Below are 20185 nucleotides of genomic sequence, written 5' to 3'. Positions count from 1 at the left end.
CCACCAACACTGTGATGTCTCCATTTGTCAGATGCTATCAGTATTAATTAGAGAGGTCTGCCAGAAAAGAGGAACAGAAATACAGACACAGAGAACAGAGACCCGAATGGACCAAATGAGCAGCCGCAGTATTATAGTATTATCCATAACATCTATAATTTTCTAAGCTTAATCTTTGCAGCAAGAGTTGTTACAGGATATATTCATATCATCTAGCTCTTGGTTTCTCCTCTTCATCTTCTTTTCCTTTATGTCTGCAGTCGTTTCTTTCTAATTTTTTCCCTGTTCTCATTTTCTTTCTTTTCTACTTTTTCATTGTTTCTTGTAAGAAGTTCTCTCACACACACACACACACACACACACACACACACACACACACACACACACACACACACACACACACACACACAAAAGAGACTCAAAAATGCTAACGAGAGGTTATTTTGGTAAATGTCATCTAGCTGGCACATCAGAGCACAGTTTTAATTTCTGCCACCTCATCTTTCTGTTGTAAATAAGGCAGGTAGTAATGTTGCAGTTTTTCAGAAGCTCTGTCAGTGCAGTAAAAACAAAAATACACACAGGAGACGTCAGAAAGTGTTGTTTCATGCCTCTGTGATGGCAGATACACTTTAGAACTGCCCCACTGTTAGTTGCTGTTTTGTGTGTGTGTGTGTGTGTGTGTGTGTGTGTTAATTACATCACCTGTATTTGTTTGTTAAAACAGATTTGACCTTTCATTATGAACTGGTCTTTGTCTTGTTTTCTGATGGCTTCCCCTGCTACCGAATAAAAACATCTGGAGAAAAGACTTTGCTCTCATGCAGCTGCAAGAAAAGTATTTAACAATTTCCTTTTTACTGCATTCCACGTATGTACCTGTCTTATCTTACTTACACACAAGTAAGGGAGCCGATACACACCTGGAAGATGTAAAGCTAAAAGTCTATTTGAATCCAGGTGGTTTCACTTCAACTACATCATACAGGAGCTACACAGATTCCATAGTTGCTGTTTTGTCTCTTTCCATTTTCGAACAGCACCAGCTCTCTGATTAAAACCTCCCCTCAGTAATCAGAAAGGAACCACTGACCCATCACCTACTTTAGCAAATTATTCATCACATTGTTGCATCACATATTTAATTTAGCTAAAAGTGTCCTAAAAAAATTGCAAAGTAAAAAAAATTATCTAGGTATGTATGAGCAACAAATAGGAAGCAAAGCAAAAGAATAAATTTTTCATCTGTGAACATGAATTTCAATAAATTATTAGCATAACTAAATACATTCTGTGCCTTGTACTATTTGACTGTGATGCTTCCAGATTGGCAAGAAATGAGAACAACATATTTAACCTAGCTGTCAGAGTCACAGGATGCTGTGGCTCACCGTTACCGTAGGTATCTCACACACTGTGTTTATTTTTACTTATGTGTATCACCTGACCAGGCAGAAATGTCATTCAAAATCTAGAACCATCCCTGTAACTCTGATCTACCCTTCTCACTGATGGAGCCATAACATCAGTGTGTCACTTTACACAGCGTTCATTACAGTAGGTTACTCGTGAGTCTCTCTAAAGCCTGTCACCTCTTTGTTAATTCCTGCAGCTGATCATTATTACATTACACCATGACCTGCCTGCTCTGTTTTTTTTTTTTTTGCTTTCACTGCACTGACTCTCATAACCACCCTGTACTAACCACAGGCTATGTGACTTCGTAAGTCAACAGACTTTTCTAAAATACAGCCACGGGACATTGCAAATATTGGAAAAACGTATGTTTTTCTTTTGCTCTCTTTGTCTTTGTGAAGGCCCACAACCTACACAGTACATCAAGTTCAAACTGGGTTTTTCTGAGGTTGTCAACAGCAGTTTTAGGAATAGTAAGAAATCAAAAACTGAACTGAAGCACAACAATTTAATAATTTCATCATTAACTAATAGACCACAAATAATCTCAGGGAGATTTTTTTTTCTTTTTTAAGGTAACAACAAAAAGTGAAATCAGGCTGATGTTTTCAAAAATAAGAATGTCATCTCTATTTTCACAGAAATAACATGCTCAAAGAAACTCATACATTTCATTTCCACTCCATCTTTGCCTGCATCACCCTACAGTGTAGACTTTGTAAGCAGCTCTCGTGCTGAACAAACTATTATTTCTTTTGGAGGTCCTTGACATGGCGGCATCCTTGCTGTTAATATTCAAATATTCATTCACTGCCAACAAAGGATCCTCTCTTGCTTCCTCTCTTGGGGAATCTCAAATCTCAAATTCTGCTTCTGTCAGGCTGTCAGGATGATAGATGACCATGGTGATGATCAAGCTATAATAATCAGGCAAGAATAAGCCGGAGGCTGGTTTAGGTTATCTTCAAATAGAGTTAGACTGACTGATTTTCTCCCTAACTTTCACATATTGTTATAGAATTTCATCTGTTGGATCTGAGACCAAAACCAGCCCAGGTTTAACTGAGGTCAGGGTGCTGCTGGGAGTTATTGAGAGAGAGGGAGAGGGAGGGAGAGAGAGAGAGAGAGAGAGAGAGAGAGAGAGGGAGGGAGAGATTGGTACTTCATCATCCGTGGTGCAGTGTATATGAGTGTGTGTGAAGCCACTCAGGTCTAGATGTAGCCGACTGTATCTGAATCGGGGGTGATCCCTCCTCTCCTCCCTCTCTCAGATCACTCCTCTGAAGCGCTGACAGAGAGCGGACAGTCGCCCACAATAACCGGCTCTGTAGCAGCCTCCGGCTTATCTCATCTCGGCGGATCTCCCCCTTCCTGTGCCGACCCGTGCCTGCTGCTACCCCCCCCCTGTATCATCTAAATCACACAGAGAGAAAGAGAGAGAGATGCGGTCGTGCTTCACTTTCTTTGCTTCCAAGGACCCGTATCTCTTACATCTTCTCCTCGGATCTTTGTTTCTGGACGGCAGGCTGCGGCTGCGTGTAACTCCGGTGAGCACCGATGGTTGCTGTTGTTATCTGTGCGTGTATTTCTTTCTTCTTCCTCTTGTTACTGCACACCGAACAGATGCTGGGATAGATAAGATTAAGTGAAGCTAGTTTGAGAGGGGAAAGGTGCACAGGCCTGTTTGTCGCTGTTGTACTTTTTTCTTTTTCTTGTTGGAAATGGGGCTTCATGCTTCAGGATATTAGATGCACTTCAATCACACTGTTTTTGTTCTGTCAGAGGGGCGTTACTGGAGTGTATGGAGACACACAAAGGCAGCAGCACGAAGCCAGTGTGCAGAGAGTGTGCATCGTTTCCCATGTGAAGTAGAATTGCTTGTTGGGAAGTACATTGTGTTAAATTTAAAAAAAAAAAAAAGAAAGAAGGAAAAAGAAAGAAAGAACACGCTGTAAGGGACACAATGGCAGCTGCACAAAGCCAGAGTACAACAGGGTGTACCCATGTTTGCTCCCATCTGCTATCACCTACAAATTTGTTAACATCACAGTGGCTCTGTATAGTTTAATTTTTTCCTTCAGGATCCCAAACTGAATGATATTTACCGGCAGTGTTTTATTTCTAAGCCTGTTGACATTGAGCTTCTGTATAAGAAACTATTTATTTAATTATATATTTATTTTTGCACAGGATCACACAGGAAACTGTAAATTATTCTTATTTATAATATATATTCTTGTTGCGTAACGTGAAGACATGGAGAGTAAATGCATGGAGAGAACAGCAAGTGCCATCTCCAGTGGTTATGCATTATTTATAAAGTTAGCCCAGTGCTGCACCTCCCACCCAGCACCACTGTCAATGCTCTCTCTCTCTCTCTCTCTCTCTCTCTCTCTCTCTCTCTCTCTCTCTCTCTCTCTCTCTCTCAGTCTCTCTGTTCTCACCTTACACTCTTACAACCTCTGACAGTCAGCCTGACCGAGGCAAGCATGAGTATGTTTAGAAGTGTTTCGAACACTGAGAGAGCAGCTGAAGTACACCCCATTTCTTGAAAGAAAGAAGAGAGAGCAAATACTCAACCCTGCCCCCAGGCCTTTGACAGCAAAGAGATTTGTTTTATGGATTGATGGATTGTTTGAGTTCTTACAGCCCAGGGATCTAGGGGTGCGAGAAAGTCAATGCTTTTGTTTCATACCTACTTATATGACCTTCCCCGGGGTAGGAATAAGAGCTAAAATGTCAGAAAATGCAACAAGAAATAAATGAGTGGACTTTTCATTGAAAAAAAAATGCCACCATGTTAATCTGCTCCATTCTGTCTAATTGTGTCCCTGCTCTGAAATGTCAGGAGCTTCATATTGCAGATATTAAAGCATCATTGAGCTGATGTGATTATCCTCTCTTAGAACATTAAGTTGCTGGTGTAGATTAGGTTACACTGCCATTCACTGTTATGTAATGGTAACTCTCCTGCGACACAGACCCCGTTGACACGCAGGCGCTGTTGCTGTTTAACTTTTATCTTCCTTGTCTGCCTTTTCTCTGTTCACTCTGTTTTTTTCTTTTTCTCCCCAGGAGCAGCAGCAGCAGCAGATGTGCTGAGCCACGCAGCTAATGGCAATATCTTTCCACAGTGACCACAGCCTGATGCTAAAATCCCTACATTCATGAGAAGGCAACAGGAAGCAGATTACTGAGGGATTAAACGCATGCATACGTATGCACATGCACACAGAAGACACCACAGTTCCAGGATTTGACCCGCTGTCCAAATGTGGAATCCCTCTCAGAGTCTCTGAATGAATGAACTTGTGTGACTGGTTGACTGACTGAGGCACTCTGGTATCATGGAAGAAGAGGAGGAGCCAACAGAGTCTCATTGAATCTAAAACACATGACCCCGCCTCTCTTCACCTGCCTCAGTATCAAAAGCTTTGACTGGTCAATGAGGATTACGGGACTTGTAGCAAGCAGCAGAGTGTGCAGAAAGGGAGAGGAGTGCAGAGCCGACTGTCTGCCTGTTGCTGTCCCATGATGCATCTACACATGTAAGAGCAGGATCAGCCACACAGAGGGCTGTTTCTATGGATACCCCTGCCCTGGGTAGTATTAATAAGTCTCACTGATATTCTGACTATCTGTGCGTGAAGAAGATACAGTGAGAGATTAGACTTGGTGCATTCCTGCAGCATCAGATAACATCTGTGGAGCAGAAATCATCATAAAGTGTCAGGAGGAAAATGTTGATGGAAAATTTTTTTAGATTTGAACATGTACTGTAGATTCTTAAACAACACGTTTCAGCCTGTAGGTGCACAATCACTAACAAAAACAAATGTTAGTTTGTACTTGGTTTCATAGATTTTGATCCTTTCTGAGGATTTTTTTTTTTTTGCTCAGACACTCCTTGTCCTAAACTCCTCCAAGATCAGTTAAAATGTGAACATTCACAACAGATGGTTTAGTAAAAGGGTGATTTAATAAGAATCTGCCCACACAGGACTCGAAGAGGTGGTGAAATGATGCACAAAGAAACTCTTCTTAGGCCTGTAGAATTTTTTTTTTCCTTTCCTAACCTGCTTGCAGTTCTGAGTACAAATTTGGCAGAATTGTCAAATAATCCTACTGGAATTTTTCAGGGCCCCTAAAACTGCCACCATCTTCTTAGTTGTGGCTGGATGTGGCATTGAATTAAGATCTTTTCTACATGAAAACAGACATCTACGTGCACCCGCTACCTAAAAAAAAGTCGGGTGTCTAGTCTCACCAGCAGGATGTGACATTGTGTTCATCAGACGATAACAAAGCAGTTTTAATGTAGAAATTGTGGGGATCCATTAAGTACATCAAACTACCTGAAATCTATCCCTCATCTGCCTCTAATACCTCTAAACTGAGCTATCATGGCCAGACAGGACACTCCCCTCTTCCTCCATGGCTTTGACCTCGGTGGTCACTTTGTTGACCTTCGACCTCTTGGCTCAGGTGTCACCGGCCTGGTACTCTCAGCAGTGGACCAGCGCTATGGACAGCGTGTGGCAATTAAAAAGCTGGTGATGCGTGACGCTGTGTCAGTGAAACATGCCCTGCGGGAGGTCAAAATCACCCATAGGCTGCTCCATGAAAATGTGGTCCGGGTTCATGAGGTTTTGGCGCCATATGGAAGGCCACTTCCCCGAGATCCAACCCAGCTCAGCGCCCTGTACATTGTCCAGGAGTGCATGGAGACGGATCTGGCTCGGCTGCTGGAACAAGGGCCACTGTCCACAGGTATGGAGGAAATAAAGAATAAAAAAATAAAATATAGAATAAAGATGTGGCTCATTTAAAATATATTCACTGAGTTATGAATACATGTTGTAACTGCAATTACAAGGACACATTATAATCTATCCTTATGTCTAATTTTTGCCCTTGAGCAGGTCACGCTACTCTGCTGTTCTACCAGCTGCTGAGGGGACTAAAGTTCATCCACTCAGCTAACGTCCTGCACAGAGATCTAAAGCCTGCCAACATATTCATCAACACAGACCAGCTGCTGCTCAAGATCGGAGATTTCGGGCTGGCCAGGATAGTCGACCCTCACTATTCTCATAAGGTGAGAGTGAGCGGCGCAAGGAAACCTCCCACACATTCATGCACACACATATACTGTAAGGACACTTATATGTACAGTGTGTTGACTCTCACCATGGAAATCTGCCTCAAAGAGGTTTCCATAGGGCCTACAGTGTGTTTACATACAAGCTCTTTACAGTTTCCTCATTCTCCACTTTTAAAAAGAGTGCTCATCTACAAGAAAAATACTTTGACTGATGACCAAATGTGACATGTAAGGTGGAGTTTTAGAGTAATCAACAACACATACAAACTTTTGCAGCCATAACCTAATTACTCTTACTCATCTTTTTTGGGGCATGCAAATGTACCCAATGTGCCAAGCTTTGTTTTGATAAGACGCCAGATTATTATTCTCTTTTGGTTCATGCTCTCTTAACATGTTCCCTCTTAATTTTATAAATCCACAATCTTCAGAAGGTAAACCAGTATAAAAGTTTAGATGTTTGTTCACATAGCATTGGCTGTATTGATCTTGTCTTGTTTGGATGCTTGCTTGGATGAATCTAGAGGGAATACTGTAATACTAAACATTATCTTGTCCTTGTGTAGAAATGGATACATTATAGGATGGGATCCAGCTGCAAAGGAATCCATAAAACTTGATGTGGTATCTCAGGTGACACCTTTGACATCACTAGTCTGATTCTAATAAAAAATTTAACTGTTAAAAACGTATACTGGCTGTCCAAATACAGCCAGAATTTCAAAATATCAAACACTGATAAGTGTGTAACGGCTATACCTCTTAGAAGACGTTTATGTGTTTCGACTGCAGTGCAGCCAAGACCTACGATCAGTTTCTCCTATTACACATCCCCATGTCTGATGTTGCCGACCTGTGTCTTTCACAATTGCCCTAAACCCCTGCTATTAACATCTTCTTCCCAAACCTGGTATCAAGTTTTGTGCTAATTAAACCCTGTGATTAGCCAGTCCATTGTAGGTGAAGGCTGAGAGATTCATGTGACAATTTACTGCTCCATTGTGCTGCTTTATTATGCATGAAGATCCCATAGCAATACTGTCACATTAGCAGGGCAGGACATGTGTGTGTGTTTGTATGTTTGTGTGTTTTTTGGGTCTGTGCATGTGGAGAGGAGCTCTTGTGAAAGGGGATCTTTGTCAGCTCAGAACACAGGACCGGGGGATCAGCTGGGTGCAGACGCAGGGGGTGCATTTGGAGGGGATGAGGGGAGAGGGAGGCAAAAAACAGATGAGGAGCAAGAGTGAGAAATATTGAGTCTCAGAGGGGTGAGAGAAAGAGAGGTGAAAAGTACAAAGGGACCAAAAGAGGGAGGGTGAGCAAAAGTGCAAAGAGGAAAAACAAGACGGGGGGGTGGCAAAAAGTGAAAAATGTGGGAGAAATGAAGGTAGTTCGGGTTGTGCAAGACAGCAGAAACAAGGTTGTGTGAAACTGTGTGTGTGTGTGTGTGTGGGGCTGCATATCTACACTCTCACACTGTGTACCTATAGAAACTGCTCAGTCTGTCAGGGAACACAATGTTCAGGGTTGAACTGCACCAACACAAGATAGATGGGCAGACGGACAGACAGGCAGACAGGCAGACAGACAGACAGACAGACAGACAGACAGACAGACAGACAGACAGATAGATAGATAGATAGATAGATAGATAGATGAATAGCACTGCTGACATGGTTTGAATTGTTCTAAGTTTGGCGTTGGGAGTTAGTTGGGAGTCTGTTCCATCTGATGTGCCTGTTTGGCAGCAGAATATCAGTTTGTCATTGTTCAAAATAGCATAAAATTTACCAGATTTATGTGCGTGTGCTAGTGTGTATGATGATGTGTGTTTAAGATGTTGTTGGCCTATTTGTGATGCAGTGTTGACACCAAAGCAGATGCCTGCAGTGAATGTGATAGCATCCTCGCTTTTATTTAATAATGCAGAGCCATCGAGCCGCTTTTTAAGACGTTTCCTTTTGCTAATGGACGTGGGCAGTTCAGACTTCAGCTGTGATGGAAATTCATAAATTGTATTTACTTTATTATTGGACTTTAAAACAAGACTGGTGGTTCTGGTTTTATGTTGCTTATATATCCATTTTTATTGCACTCAAATAGGGTTGTTGCATCACAGGATTTAATTTGTGTCATGTTTGACAGTGAAATTGGCAAGTTTAAATTTCTAGTTCTCGCCACCGAATGATCTGCCCTCTTTTCAATTAACTGTAATTACTCCAAAAAATAATTCTCTGCCTTTCTACAATTTTATACTTTTTCTTAGTGTTTCCTACAGAATCCTACATGGTCAGTGTGTTATCGCAGCAGTTTTGTCAGCACACCTGTGACTCTGCAGTGAATTGAAATGAGGCTGTTTGACGAGCTGTCGAGGAGTGCGCCTCTGACTACACAGACAAACATTTACTCATGTGAAGGGAGATGACGGAGAGGTTGAGAGGACAGAGGAGGGAAGCAGAGGCAGAGAAAACAGTATTTGTGATGCTGTTTACAGTCAACACCAGCAGGAACTTGCTGTGTCTGTGCGAATGTCACCTGCTGAGGCAGTGCTGGATCACACCACAGAAATTATTCATGACCTGAATGAAGGACAGAGAGAAAAAAAGGGGAGGAAAGGTGAACAAAGAGAGAGTGTTGAAAAAGTATGATACAGTAAGTGGAGGCAGGTAAAAATAAGCAGAGGGGAACAGCTAGCTGTCAAGAAAAGAAGGAGAGATGAAAATGGTGAGAATGGAGGTGAGGCAAGCAGGGTGGCAAAGAGAGAGAGAGATGGGGTGAAGTGTGAAGAAAAGAGGAAGGGTAAGGGAAAGAGAAACAGAGGTGAGGGGGAGTTTAGATTAAGGGAAACGGATGCAGAGGGAAGTAGGAGGTGATGACAGCAGAGAGGGGTGAGGGCATCCAATAAACCTTTTATATTGGTGAGGAGATGTCACACAAAAGTCTGTACAGTGTTTAAAAAGGTGTAAAAATAGCTAATCTGAGACATCATGCCAGCATCGGTTTGGGAAACTAAGACCTAAATATGTTTCTTTTTCTGTGAAAAACAGTTTCCAAAGCTCTGTTATGATTAACTTTTATCATCAAATACAGCCTGAAAATGTTGCACTGTTGACATGAAACATGGCATCGAGAGTCACTGTCTATCAGCAGAAAGGAGAGCTCAGATGTAGAGAATGATCAGTAACGAAGGGATAGACAGACAGACAAGTAGAAGACAAGGTGAGTGTATGTTTGTCAGACCATCATTGAGCACTCAGCATCAGTTTCTGCTCTGTCATCTTCTGGCACACAGAGGAGAGAAGGCAGTGATGAGCAGGGGAGGGCATGGAGAGGGAAGGTGCAGTGAGGGCAGAGTAGGCCTGGAGAGAGAGGGTGTAGAGAGCATAAAGGAAGTAGGTAAGGGACGCATGATGTGGGGCTAAAGAGGAGAGGGATGAGAGGGAAGCAGAGGCAGCACAGGAGGAGCACAGGTGCAAAAAGAGTGGAGAGTAGAGAAACATTAAGACTGAAGAGAGCTCTCTGACTGAAGAGTGTTCTCAATTCATAGCATTTTATTCACAGCTACTTGATGGTGGCTGTAGAACAGGGGAGTTCATTCAACACATTGGACTCTAGGAGTAATGTAACTCCTAAGAAAAAAGAAAAAACCCTGTGGTGGAAATCTACAATAAAGTGATGGCTTCTTCTGAATACACTCTTATACTATATATGTGTGAGAAAGACAAAAGAGGGTGTCTGCTGAGAGCAGGGAGTACACGATAAGGCTACTACAGGTGCGTACAGACTAGTTCCGTGGCTACATTTGACACTCACAGAGATACAAAAACAAAAACATTTTAAATCATGTGTTCCAGTTGTGCAGGGCACATCAGGTTACCTAAGAACCTTATAATGGTGGTAAAATTCCATTACAACCCATAGAGCCATTGTGACATTTAAAAATCATTTCAGCCAGGTTGAATTCTATGTAGGGGCACATTGCTAGAAGGGATGTATAAGTGGGAACATTGACGTGGGTGGCCCACGATGGATAAAGGCTCTGAGTCATGCCTTAAACCTGCTGATTGAGACACAATGCACTACGGTTTTATTGACCCATCCTCAAAGATGATGAGGGAACTCTCTTCTCAGCTGAGAAGTAAAATATAAAACCATTTTGGGCCAGACCTAAAACATAATCGTCAGAGGGGCTATGTCCTACTTATGTTGGCGTTGCAGGTGGCTAAAATAATTTAAATTGTGTGAAAAAAGCTCACAGAGTAATTTCTGACATCAGTCTTGAGTATGTAAACTCACCTTGGCCAAGTTAACACCAGTGCTGTCTAAATGTAATAAGTTTAAATAGAGCAATTCTGCATGAAGTACCAGATAGAGCAATAGATTGGTGAATGGTAGGATAGGAAATGGAAACTATGGTCTTAAGGAGAGGGGTGACAGGAGGGCAGAAGGGAACAGGAGCAGCAAGGATGGAGGAGGGAGGACCCCTGTCTCAAAATATATAAAATGTGTGAGACTGTCTAAACCTAATTATAAGCATATTTTGTTATGCAGTCTATAGTCCTCAAATGTCATGACTGTGGAAGTTTAAGCCTGGGGCAGCAAATAAGATCAGGAGAGATACAATGTGAGGAAAAGGAAGAAGAATGGAAATATCATGTAGTAAGTGCAGGAAATGTGAGGTTTTGTAAGGTCGAAGAGTGGAGCGATTACACAGAGTGAGAGGTGGACTGGTATATAAGAGGCGACGAGAACTTTAATGATAGCAACAGGCAAAAGCATCTCATTATAAATAAATCTGGTTTGAGTGTGAATGTGCTTGCCTGTGGCTTATCTCCATGCACGGCATCATCAGTGTTATTCACAAGGTGAACATTTACATAAGTAAAAGGCAGAAGGGAGCCTTGTCGGAGCAGCCCTAATGAGAGGACTTGTGTTGTTGTACAGCAGAGCATCAAAGGCTTGGTGAAACTCTGTGAACCGCAGGTAGAGATTCAGGAGAATATTTTCTGCTGGAGAGAGTGTATCCAAAAGCCAGTTCCCATCATGTACCTGACAGACATAACATGATGAAGTCTTCTTGGTGTAAACCAAAGTATCTCCTGTGAGCTTTATAATGCTTCCACTCCATCAAAAATAACTGCCAGTACACTGTCTGCAGGCTTGTGATGATATATATATATATGTGTGTGTGTGTGTGTGTGTGTGTGTGTGTGTGTGTGTGTGTAATAAATACATTGCTTAATGGTTACAGGTAGTAAAATCTGTTTAAAAATCTGTTTGTTGTAAAATCAATCTGTTGCACGCTCATCACTCAGATAACGACAGTAAATCATTCTGTTCCTCTGTCTTTTAACTTATCTTTTTCTCTCTCTTCCTCCTTTGTTTTCTCCCACTCACCACTTCACCTCCTTCTCCAGGGCTATCTGTCCGAGGGTCTGGTAACTAAGTGGTATTGTTCCCCACGTCTGCTCCTATCCCCCAACAACTATACCAAGGCCATAGATATGTGGGCCGCGGGCTGTATACTGGCTGAGATGCTCACTGGACGCATGCTGTTTGCAGGTACCTCTGCTGTTTGTCAAACAGTCTCCACTAAAACACTGTCATCATGACCTTGATGTCCTACAGAAACATTATGATATTGTGAATCATTTCTTTGATGACATAATGAAATATGATTATATCATTCGTATTCACCAGAAACATCTTTTTACTAAAAGTCCTGCAAGATTTTCCCAGGAACTGACTAAATACATTGTTAGTGTCCTGTAGTACATTAAGAAAAGTTCTTACTAGTAGAGATGCAAAAAAGGGGCTTAAAGACTGTATCACTGTAGAAAAGGTAGCATCAAGTGAGAGCTAATGAGATGTTTTCTTTCCAGTGTCCTCTACCAAAGACACTTTACTCTTTTTCTGCAAGCTACTTCTTTGCCTGACCAGAATAACAATGATGATACAGAAAATCTCACTGTCTGAAGCAGATGTAGTTCCTCATGACAGGCTGATTGACCTCCACCAGCCCTGTACACCACAGGAGAGATGGTGCCATAAACTCAACAGCCTGATCCATCCCCTGGTGTTCTTCTCTGCTAGAATTTCACACATCATATGTTAGAGATGTTTGCCTTTCTTTTCGCTTAACACAGTTTACATGGCACAATATATTTTTGTTTACCAGAGGGAAAGACTCTGATCCAAACACACTGCAACTTCTTGCTTATTTCTGGTTGGTTAATGTGCTGATGTAGCACCACCTGCTGGTGCAAATTGACATTGTATGACATGGGTGGAAAAATACTGCTGCACTGCTCTCTGTGACCTGAAAACTTAAAGCATGTTGTACTTCTGGTTACACCATTGTCAGTGACTGTGCATTAGTCGTTCTCCATCAGCTGTCCAAAGTAGAATGCTCTTTGGGGACCTTTCCCAGGGTTGAGCTTGTCTGATTTCTCCCAGGTTTTGTATGACCCCCCCCCCAACAAACTCAGGTTGATGTCCAAGCTTAAAGAGGTTAGGAGTGGGCCATAGTTGTGGTAAATGTCTGCCAATATATGAAGGATGTGGGATTTGTATTCAGTGTAGTGCCATCCAACAGGTTGCATTGTGGACACAAAATTCCCTGTTGCACAAAATACTGCTACCTGCTGTGGAATCACAGTTTGGGTGTGACCAGAAAAACAACATGCCTGAAATTTCAACCTCTCCTAACTTACCAGTGTGGGATTTAGGTTGGATTTACTCTTGAATAGGTCAGAGGGAAAAGAGAAAATGAATTTGCAAGAAGTGACTTATTGTTTGATTTGAAGCAATGGAAGTAAAATTGAAGTGGCAGTTTTAACACTGAGTGGTAATTCCAGAGTTCCATCCTATCTGTATTCATTAACTGAACCTCTTTATGTTACCATTTCTTTTACTTGGCAGGTTAGCCCTTCCTAGTTATTCCTGTTTGACTTTAATTGGTCACCTTTTTTCTGCTTATGTAACTGATCCTCTGTCTCTTCTCTGCTTGTCCCTGATTGGCCGGTTGCCTCTGCAGGAGCTCATGAGTTGGAGCAGATGCAGCTGATTCTCAACACAGTGCCAGTGTTGAGAGAGGAGGACAGGCAGGACTTGCTACAGGTGATGCCTCAGTGGCTGCTGCAAGTCATTTGTCTGCAAGCTGACTGTATATTTATGGAACAGGGTGTTATTGTCATGTTATGTTTACAGCTTTACATAAAAGTAGGCACACCTCTGTCCCACATGAGCCATGTCTGTGTGATTCTTTCAACTAGAATCTGCTCTATAGTAAAAATTAATTTAGTGTGGTGCCTTGAACACAAGAAGTGTACAAAAATAAACAACTGCAACACAATTATGCGCATATCTTAACCCCACTGTCATCCTCTCCCAGGTGATGCCTTCATATGTCAGTCGTGGATGGAGAGTCAAGAAACCCTTTTCTGAATTGCTCCCTGAAATGGATGCTCAAGGTGAGCAGAGGGAACTGAGTAGTGGGGAGAAGAGGAGGGTCAAGCTGTATGAAATAGAATGGGGGACAAATAAGAATAGTGGAAGATGTGAGGAAGAAAAAAAGATACAGAAAACATCCTTCACATCTGAGCTGTGAAGGATGGAGAGATTATAAGGTGTAGAGGTGTGGAGGTCTAACCTATAATTTAGCCCTTAGAGATAGTGATTTTTAAGAAGAACACACTTTATGGTCACTACCTTTTACTTCTCCTCCTCTTCCTCTCCGCTCAGCTGTGGATTTCCTTGAGCGTATCCTCACCTTTAACCCCATGGATCGGTTAACAGCCGAAGCAGCGCTGTCCCATCCTTTCCTCCAGCAGTACTCCTGTCCAGAGGATGAACCCACCTCATCGCATCCCTTCCGCATCGAGGACGAACTGGAGGACAGCCTCATCACCGAGCAGAGCCTCAGCAACAGCAACAGTCAGGCCTCTAGCATCCACTGGGATAGGTGTGTAGATTTCTGTTTTTTTATACACTGGTGCAGAATTTTTCCACTCATTTTTTTTTAGCATGTTTTTATCTGAATTTTATACTGTGCACTTTTACAATGTTTCATAAACATCAACAGTCTTTTCTACTTTACTCTAAAAGCTAACCTACCAACACTGTACTTTTTGGGTTACGCACTAGATTAATTTGGATGGACACAAAATATTTACCTTTGATTTGAGGCTAATCCACAATCACAGTGGAGTTGTTGTCATGCTATGTAGTTCAAATTTTCTATGATTATGTAGTCTATATAGTCCTGCTAATCTGTGTTTCATAAAATGATTTAAAATACTTTAATGAATACGAACACAAAACTGATGTAACCTTCAAACAGCATGAGCTTCCAAAACATTTTGACCACTTCACTGCATGGTACGATCATTTAATCCACTAGCCCTTTATCTACAACCATGACTTAGATTTACTGACTTAGACTTAGATTTCTATTTACCTTCTGTAACTAAACATATCAGACTCAATATACTTCTCAGTGAAGTTATTATAAGACGAATTGTGAATTATGAAGTACGAATACTTAATTTCTGTCTTTCTACAGGTATGAGAACAGTTTATCAACAGATGTGTGCTGGCAGCAGTCAGGCGGGAGGTGTCGCTGCATGCCCCCTGGCCACATTACCTCTGACTTGGGAGACACGGCGGAGGATGAGGAGGTGCAGCGGGACCCCCGGGCCAGTTCCACCTCACTGTTAGAGGAGGCTCAGGTTTTCCTTCTTTATCTTCTTTTACTGTCATGTTTCCCCTGCACTGATAGAATTGTACTTGAGTGTAACCATTATTTTATTTTAATGAAGCGCACAGAGAGTAGTAATGAAGTTGATAAAGCTGATTAGGTTAAAGTTGCCATGACAACAAATGAGCTCAGGGATGAGACATTGTGTAGCCTCGGTTTCACAGCAGTGGTACTGCAAGTGTGTTTTAAAATGTAATCACATTTCCATATAGACCCTGTCCATGCATTGCTTTTTTACCCCCCATGCCCTTGTTAGCATCTTACCATGCTTGTTTGCTCTCTCCTTCTCGTCTTAAGAGAAGATTTTATCAAATAGCAAATGTTTGTGGTGGAAGAACTTCCATTATTCCTTTTTTTAATATTTTATTTTATTTAGTTTTGTTTCATTTTTGCCATTGAAATATGAAGTAATCCCATCTGCTACCCCATTTATCTTACATAGGTCGACCCACGCAAATATTCCCACAGTAGCTCAGCTGAACGCTTCCTGGAAAACTCTCACTCCTCTCTGGAACGGGCCTGTGGTTTGGGGTACGGAGAACTGGACTGTGGCCGCTCCTGTGACTACAAAGTGGGCTCTCCTTCATATCTGGATAAAATTGCCTGGAGGGAGGGCAAGCCTCAACACTACTCAGAGCCTAAGCTGATACTGGATCTGTCTCATTGGAAGCGTAACACTAACACCCTTCCTTTGCCTGCTGAGCCCATTGGTGGCAGCGTGGAGGACCTGGGAGAGAAGAAGGAGGAGGAAGTACAAGAGGAAGAAGACGAGGAGACGGGGGATTTATTCCAGGAGATCTCTCGCTGGGTGCAGAGCACCCAGTCTCGTCTGCACTCGCCCAGTCCCAGTCCTTCTTTGGAGCCACGGTCACCCTCCTGCTACACCTCTTCTCCCCCTCTCCCTCTCTCCCCAACTGACCTCCCAACTCCAGTCTTCCGCTACACAGAGGTTGTGCGGCAACCATCAGCTGAATATGATGAACACAGACTCAGCCCACTTCCACCTGTTACATCCTCCTCGAATTCCCTTCCCTCACTTCTCCCATCATCCCCCACCTCTCCACTTCCTCCTCAATCACCTCAAACAGTTTCTCCCCCCACCTCACCACTTCTTCCTCCCTCAGAATCTCAGCCCCTTTCCTCTACTTCCTCCATTTCTCAGCCAGTAGATGGCAACTCCGTGGAGTCACTTCCTGTCAAGCAAAAAGAGCGGCTTTTTGACCTGGATGTGTTCATATCCCGAGCACTGAAGCTGTGCAGGCAGAATAAGGAGAAAGCAGACGGGAAAAAAGGAAAAGAGGCAGGGTGGAAGGACGAGAGCAAACAGCCAAACATTAACCGAAAGGTGCCCAGGTTTCCAGAGCACAGGACTCCACCACCACAGACTCCTAACTCTTGATGTTGAATTTCAACTTCAGGCCCACCACAGTATACCATCATAATGGCACTTCCAAATGCTAATAGTGCTTTACATAGTGAGGTGTGTCCATGGTTGAATATGCTGCTTAAACTTTAGACCTTAGTGGTAGCAGCTGTTGTCTTTTTGGTACAACTGCAATGACATGCCACACATGGTGACTAAAGCCCTCACTTAAGCAATCCTGCAACTTTGTCAAGAGGTCCTCTCAGGTAAGAAGAGGTCAGAAAGTATTTGGGTTAAATGTAAATAACCATGCTCAGCATTGCAAATAATGATTTGTTCTACATGAGAATATTTAGAAATGATCAGCTAATTAATGATTTTGGTAATACTGGTTTGCTATCATTTGCTAAGTTAAAGCGGGGTCATACTTTGTCTCGATAGCAACATATTCTGTGATGCAAACACTGGCATATGACTAAGACGGAACAGTCGACCTGTGAACAAGAGTTATTCAGGCTACTGATGACAGTAACGTACTGCAGAGGGATCGTTTGGTTTGTTTTAATTTTGCTTAGTTTTTTTTTTTGTGTACTCTTGCTGCGTGGCAGTGATTCAGTTATTTCTTGAAACGTCAGACTGTCTTCCAAAGGTGATGTTCACCAAATAATGATAGTGACACTGGAAATGCTTCTTCCAAGTTTCTCTGAATGTATTAACTGAAAAATAATCAGTCAAATTATGCTACACCGTGACCCGTAAGGATTTTATTTGATGCTGTTTTAACACTCCCGCGGTGACTTAATGAGCTCTGTCACCGACACATGCCTTGTAAACTTGTATAAAACTGTTGTAACATTTAATTCTATAGTATATTTCCCAAGACTCTTGTCTTGATATTCTTGTGTTTAAAATATTCTTGTTAGTTTCTTAGAGTACTAGAGCACAATTTTATGTTAACTTGGAGTGAGTTGTATTTTGTTTAAATGTGGAATGCTCTATGGTAATAATTTATGGCTTTTCAGCAAACTTTGCTCTAGTTCAATCGTAAACAGTTTCATATCCTGTCTGCCCGATGCACCAAACAGAAGATACTATCCTCTCTGTATGAGACAGCCAGGTTTCTGTCACCATTTTTCTTGCTTCATTGTTAGCCACAGAAAGTTCTAATTCAAACAACAGTGGCCTATATTTTGGAGAATGTAGATCCTTTACAACCTTTATAGGAAATTATTTGTACTCAAAACTTCTCACTGCTGCCCAGTAACCATTTTGACACATGGAAGAGAAAATAAATAAAACATATTTTTTGAAATACTTTTCTATCCAACATGTTAGACAGTAGACCCTCAGAATGTTATTTATTCTGGCATCCGATGACCTCACCACCAAGGTAACCAAATCAGGTAAAAGATACAGTCAGAAGTCATTAACAGATGAAGGCTGTTGGTTTGTGTCTCATACTGTCTCAGTCAAGTGCATCTGACATTCACTTGTCAAACTAAAAAAACTAATAGCGAGCACATGGAAAGGCTGTACATACAGGGGTACCGCTATTGGGAATGTCGGAGGCACAATATTGAGATGTAAAAAACACTTCCCAGGACAGCTACAACGTCCCAAAATAAGATGTATTTATTCTATTTTGTGATCTTTCAGTCCAACACCTGATACCTATTCAGATTATATCAACTTCCAGTCAGTTACCAACAAGTCTTTCATGCCCTCTTAAAAATTAATTTCAGTCTATGTGATCCATGCAAGCTGCACACAGAATATTATCCCTTTGTATGCAGCACCCACAGGGATAAATCTTAAGAATAAATGCTTTATGTTCTCTTTTCAAATGGTTTTGCAAAAGGCTGACTTTCATAATATCTGCACCCTGTATACACACTGTAGCCAACATACACAGGTTGTGAGCAGATCATCATTTGCGCAACACAGTATGACGTCCTAAGGATAGAGCCATATATGAGAATTGCTGACAGTACAACCAGTGATACTGCAAAGCCAGGTATGTTCTTTTATAGTCATAATAGACATGAAGCACATTTAGAGTCACTAGCACATTCAGAAATACAGGTTTTCCTCAGTGAGTACTGAGATTCCACCACTGTCTATGTTATTTTAAGTTATTAAGCATACCTGGGCTGGATTGCTGGATGAACTGACAGGAGTGTTCATGTCATGGAAAAAGTACAAACTGTCCATTTTCTGGTTCAGAGCCATTTATCTCTTAATTGAAAAAGATAAAAGCTGTGCTAAACTAATTAAACAGAGTCTAGTTTTTAACCTGTACAGGTTTAATGATCACATGTACAGTTTCCTCTGCAGGTAACCTAAGCCAGCAATAACATCACTGACGCATAACACAAACATACTGTAACACCTGTGGATACTGAGCCTAAGTTAATTCATTGAAGTGGGTGAAGCAGTGTAGAAAATGTGCCTCTGTACACCTCAATGCTTCAAGCTTGCTGAATGTAACATATCCTCCCCCGTCTGCATGGCTTTCACAACTATTCAAACAGCTTAAACTTTCATTATGTGTCACTTTGTGAAACAGTCAGATTTCTGTGGGCTCTTATTTCCTTTGTACTCATGCTTCACAGAGGTACCAGCTTCTCATTTGAGAACAGTTGAGGTTTTTAAATGCTCAGTATTGATTGATATTATCTCTTTTTGCAGTTTCTGTTTTTGCTGGAAAATTAATAAAACAAAACTTAAACTATTATTTGACCTCATATTTTTTGCCACAGAGCTATACATTATTATTATCATCAAAATTGCTATATTTACAGCCATAGATTGCAATGACCATCCCTAGATGAACCTTTACACAAATGCAATTCATCAGGAAAACATGTAGACAGACAAAACGGCACCAGGCACAAACAGCAATATAATAAAAATACAACATACTCAAACGTAATCAAAACTGTTTATACTTGAGTTTAAAATGATTCTATTGATCCCTATGTCGTCTAACTGTAATTACTGTCTTGAGAGAGAGGCTGATTTCTTAGATGTAATTTGTAAATGTATGACTGGAGTAACCCATCATCTGTGGGCTCATATGTTGTGATAATTTGTTTCAAACTCAAATTTATTTAGCAATATGCACCATGTAAATTTGGACACAAGAACCCTTTAATATAATTATTCAGGACCTGCCTTAAGGCCTATAATATATGGTATAGTATTTTAAACAAATGGCAGTTAATCCAAGTTTCTCAAATCTGACTCCGGCTTAGCCTGTGTACATGAAATTTAGCCAACTTTAGGAACAGTTCATTCAATGCATTGTGAACTCTGAGGTTAGATGACCAAACCAAATCATATCTCTAATGCCCTCTACTGTTGAAGCAGCTATGCCTAATCTTACTTGTTAATCTGTTTTCTTTATCTTTGACAAACAAAACAGTAACAGAATAGTCTAACTTGAAAAACTGTGCGCCAAGTGCAACGAGAAGAATTGGTGCCGTTCAAATAGTGGTAACACTCACTTTTCCTGTTTATTACACTTTTTGTTTGACGTTAACTG

General features: G+C 41.5%; 1 protein-coding gene across 2 annotated transcripts; it reads left to right on the top strand.

Moving 5' to 3' along the window:
* Positions 1 to 5547: 5547 nt before the first annotated feature.
* mapk4 (mitogen-activated protein kinase 4) lies at positions 5548 to 19336 on the top strand. 2 transcript variants are annotated; one of them, XM_041042298.1, is made up of 9 exons: positions 5548 to 6186; positions 6339 to 6514; positions 11938 to 12082; positions 13557 to 13639; positions 13914 to 13992; positions 14264 to 14483; positions 15084 to 15249; positions 15721 to 15988; positions 16046 to 19336. In XM_041042298.1, exons 1-9 carry the CDS (start codon positions 5820 to 5822, stop codon positions 16675 to 16677), a joined length of 2136 nt encoding a protein of 711 aa, XP_040898232.1. In that variant the 5' UTR covers positions 5548 to 5819; the 3' UTR covers positions 16678 to 19336. The 2 variants fall into 2 exon arrangements, with proteins under 2 accessions (XP_040898232.1, XP_040898231.1); XM_041042297.1 differs by having other exon boundaries at positions 15721 to 19336.
* Positions 19337 to 20185: the final 849 nt, after the last annotated feature.

The sequence above is a fragment of the Toxotes jaculatrix genome, chromosome 7, assembly GCF_017976425.1.
Source record: "Toxotes jaculatrix isolate fToxJac2 chromosome 7, fToxJac2.pri, whole genome shotgun sequence".
Taxonomy (NCBI): domain Eukaryota; kingdom Metazoa; phylum Chordata; class Actinopteri; family Toxotidae; genus Toxotes; species Toxotes jaculatrix.
This window is presented reverse-complemented; position numbering and strand designations above follow the sequence as displayed.